At 45.4% G+C, this 4635-nt stretch overlaps 1 protein-coding gene across 1 annotated transcript; it reads left to right on the top strand.

The window, feature by feature from the left end:
* Positions 1 to 322: 322 nt before the first annotated feature.
* FGF19 (fibroblast growth factor 19) lies at positions 323 to 4073 on the top strand (the record flags this gene model as incomplete). The annotated part of the gene is given in 5 exon segments (XM_080345296.1): positions 323 to 370; positions 372 to 476; positions 478 to 712; positions 802 to 905; positions 3741 to 4073. Coding segments are annotated over 5 exon segments (825 nt in total).
* Between the last annotated feature and the right edge of the window lie 562 nt (positions 4074 to 4635).

The following is a 4635-nucleotide window of genomic DNA, read 5'->3' as shown; positions in this document are numbered from 1 at the left end:
GCTAAGGCGGGTTGGCTCCCACACCTCCGCATGGCGGCGGGATGGGTTTGGATTTACACCCGCCCACCCCCGGTCCCCTTCCCGGCGCTCACACCAGGGCAGGGGTTGCGGGAGCGGCGGTGCCGCCCGTCCCGTCCCCTTGGGGACCGCGGGGGGTCCGGCCCTGGCCCGACGGGGAGAGGCGCTGCTGGAGACTCGAAGGAGGGAGAACTCGGAGGTGCGGATGGGGAGGGAGCGACTTCAGGGTGTCCCCTGCGACATGATGTCATCCGATCAATATTTTCGGGGGGAGTGACCGATCCCGACCAATTCCCGCTATGAAATGGGCTCTATATTGGAGCTGGATGCAGCCGAATCGATCGGGCTGATAACGAGAGAGCTATAAAAGGCCGGGGGGCTGGCCCGACGTACAGTCCCGAGGTACAGCGCAGCCAGCGCACGCAGCGCACGGCCGTCTCTCCGCTCCCCTCCGCGCCCCTCCGCGCCATGAAGCCGCGCCCGGCCGCCCTGGCGCTGCTCAGTCTCGCCGCCGCCGCCGCCGCTGCCATCTCGCTGCCGCTGCCCGACGCCGGTCCTCACGTTAACTACGGCTGGGGGGAACCGATCCGGCTGCGGCACCTCTACACCGCCAGCAAACACGGGCTCTTCAGCTGCTTCCTCCGCATCGGCGGAGACGGCCGGGTGGATGCCGCCGGTAGCCAGAGCCCGCAGAGTGAGTACGGGGGGCGGCGAGACGAGAGCGGGGCGGGATGGGGATGGCGCCGCGGAGTTAACGCGGTTTTTCTCTCTCTATCCCTGCAGGTTTGCTGGAGATCCGCGCCGTGGCCGTGCGCACCGTGGCCATCAAGGGCGTGCGGAGCTCCCGGTATCTCTGCATGGACGAGGCGGGACGGCTGCACGGGCAGGTGAGATGCAACACTCCGGTCCTGGTAACTCTGTCCCGAGGGAGTTTTCCAGCCCGGCTGCCGCGCTGAAGCGGCCGACGAGACCAAAGAGCTGCCTTTCTTTTAACTGCTGCGGTTGGCAAAGGGTTAACAAAGCTTTCAGGTCCCCATCACACCACCCCCACCCTCTTTTCTCTATAGGACCGGTGATTCTTGTCACTATTCCCGCCTGTAAGGCCGTCAGGATTATTAGAATTCAGCAAGGGACATAATTTAGAACGCAAAACGTGTGTTGCGTGTCCCCCGTCAAAATATGTTGAAAATACAATGCAGGACAAAATTGCATTTATGTTCAAAAAGTTGAATGACCTGCTGACACCACTTTGCTAAGTCAAGCTTTTCCCTTAGGTATGTCAGGGTTAGCCGGTCCTTATCAGCGATATAAACTTGTTTTTTAAGCCACATGAATAAGCTGCCAACTCTAGGATTTGAAGGGTAAGATTTAGATTCAATCTATAACTGAGTTATGGGAGCCTGAGTTTCACAGACCGGCAGCTTTTTATTATGCCATAGTAAAGATGCAGCTCGATTCTGCTTTGATTACTCCAGCAAAATTCCTGCTGATTTAAATTGGGCAAGGACTTGGCCCATTGTCAAAATTCCAAGTGTCTTTAATAGGAGCAATACTGATATACTAATGTTTTTGAACGTGTATATAACACACAGCTTTTCTGAGCTAGAACCAGTCGATGCAGTGCTAACGTGCATAGGTTTAGATGATACGGCAGGTCAATTATTAGCTTGATGTTTTAATGTATATCCCTAGCAAAACGATCAATGAAAACAAAGCACAGCCTGGATCCAGCTCCCATCAGAGCTGCCGGCTGGACTTTAGCAATCACAGAATTTTAAAGTAGCTTTCATATAACACTGTTTTGAAGGCATATGCATATGCCTTGACTGAGATTGCATTTGTTTGTATATAGTATTAATTGCAGGGTTTTTATTTTCTGAAAATACAATGGCGTGTAGCCATGCCATGGTGTCTGCATGTTGTGGGCACCTGCTGTCACCTCTCTTGTTAACAGCCCAGGCTGGCAGCTCCACAGATAATTCTCTGTCTTATCAGTGCTGCACTGAGGAGTGGAGGAACAAAAGGGCAAATACGGCATCTGGGGACTTGAACTGGGCAACCACTTGCACTCCTGAAACGTGACCTTTATTAACACTGGAAAACTAGTGATTAGGGTTGATTTTTGAATGTGCAGCATGCCACGTTCTGTAGTTTAGGGGAAATGGTGTGACTGCTTAATATATTGATGTACTATGAATTCCTCCTGTGAAAAAGATAACCTGGAAACACTTCAAGTGCATTTGGTACTTGTTTAAAAAATACACGAGAGGCAATCCCAATGAAATTAAGAGAGAATTATATACTTGAGGCATGGAGGTGAAATCAATAACTTACTCATAGTGTGCTAAGAAGCTTTTTTATTTCATCATCCTTGTTAGTGAGACTGAGAACTCATAGAAATAAGCACAGCTAAAATTCAGCCATACATTTGTATCATAGACACATATGTTTCTGAGCTATACTGTGTGTAGAAAGATAAATATTGTGTAATTTAATTTGGAGAAAATGCCTTTTTAAAAATTACTTGATTAGTTTAAAAAGTGCTTTTATAAGACAAGCAAATGCATGCACTTAATTGTACTCCATATTATTAAGGATGTTTGAGAAAGGACTGAAGAGTATCAAATATGTTCTCCATTCAGACAGGCAGAGCACTTATATAAAGGCATTTTTATCACTGCAACCTGAGACATAATCAACAACTGTCTTTATTGACCGTGAGTTCAACCACCTGTAGTGGCTGAGCCTGAAATAGCACCGGAGTTGAAAGAAATACAATGCTTGTGTAAGGATCTGTAAAGGTCTGACCTGGTGGTGCAAACTCTTAGTATACTATCCGTACAGTATATCCCAACTGTAATTCTCCAAATTCATACCCAAGAGAATACATTCTTATATACAAAATCTTAACATGCTGGTATCAATTTGACAGTTCTAACTAATATGTAATGAGCAAATAACATCGCATTAACTGGTCTTTTGTAATTTTAGTAAATGCTGAGTAAAAAAAAAGACAATTACCTTTTTAGTATTTACTGACTGGCCGTATTTACATGAGCGCTTGCTTTGTGCATCCTCCAGACCTCATCCTGAAGTCCTTACACAGACAAAGCTCTAACAGAGCTGGAGTTTTATAGCTGAGGATGGTTGGGGTAGCTCTTGTGACTGCAGTTAAGGACTGTCAACCATTAAAGACAGTTTATCTAAATGAGCACTGGCAGCTGAGATACTTTTTTCCTATGCTCAGGACCAGATAAGTGTCATAGCTGTGGAGAAGTACACATCCAGGATTCAAAGCTTATTTGATGTGATGGATGTGAATTAACTTCAGGAGTTCTGGATTAGGTCTTTTAATGGCCTCATGAACCCAAATGCATATGATACTCAATGTGAGGGGGTCTATTAGAATAGAAATAGAAATAGAAATAGAAATAGAAATAGAAATAGAAATAGGAATAGAGGTAGGAATAGAGGTAGGAATAGAGGTAGGAATAGGATAGAATAGAATAGAATAGAATAGAATAGAATAGAATAGAATAGAATAGAATAGAATAGAATAGAATAGAATAGAATAGAATAGAATAGAATAGAATAGAATAGAATGGAGAGGGACACCCCCACTGTCAGCAAAGGGAAAGGACTGGTCACATCACAGGTTTATGTTGTGAATACCATGAGTCTGGTGGGTGTATTTGTAATTCTTGTTCCTCACTGCTGTTCAGCTCAGGTATTCCACTGAGGATTGTTCCTTCGAAGAAGAGATTCGTCCGGACGGCTACAACGTATATAAATCAAAAAAGTATGGAATATCAGTGTCTTTGAGCAGCGCCAAGCAAAGACAACAATACAAAGGCAAAGATTTCCTTCCGCTATCTCACTTCTTACCAATGATCAACACAGTGCCTGTGGAGTCCACAGACTTTGGTGAATACAGTGATTACAGCCAGGCGTTGGAACCAGAGGTGTACTCCTCGCCCCTCGAAACAGACAGCATGGACCCCTTCGGCATCACCTCCAAACTATCGCCAGTGAAGAGCCCCAGCTTTCAGAAATGACTCTGATCACACGCACACACGTGTTTTTAAAGAAACACGTGTTGTTCATGTAGGGATATTTTTGAACTTTTTTGTATAATTCAGTATGGAGCCAGCCCTTCCCTTGCGATGTGTTGGAAGAGGTGAGTGCCCAGAGGCTACTCTATAGTCTGAAGAATTGCCTACCCATAGTTTTATTTGGAAAAGAAGGATTAAATAAGAAAAAAACTTAGCAGCTTCATCAGAGTTCCTCTGTTACCATGGTGATGAGAAAATAATCACAATTTTTCTACATCAACTTCATTACCATGTATGTTCACCTGCCATTTCTGCTCATAGAAGCAAATGCAGAAAGACTTTTTCCCAGTCACAGGGAGGTTAATGATCTCTTCAGAAGCCTTAAAGACAAACATTTGGAACAAAACACAGTGAAGGAAAACCTAGCAGATGTGGTTTACTCAAACTAGAGTTAACTCTGCTTCTTGAAAACCTGCTGACAACGTTCTGGGAAAACTTCCTATTGAAAGCTTACCACTGAAAAAACAATTCTGCTTGTATATTGTGCTTTTTCCTCCCTTAGGAA

The sequence above is a fragment of the Nesoenas mayeri genome (genome assembly GCF_963082525.1).
Source record: "Nesoenas mayeri genome assembly, chromosome: 5".
NCBI classification, from domain to species: Eukaryota; Metazoa; Chordata; class Aves; order Columbiformes; family Columbidae; genus Nesoenas; species Nesoenas mayeri.
The sequence above is the reverse complement of the archived record's forward strand: the minus strand, read 5'-3'. Positions and strand labels throughout refer to the sequence as shown.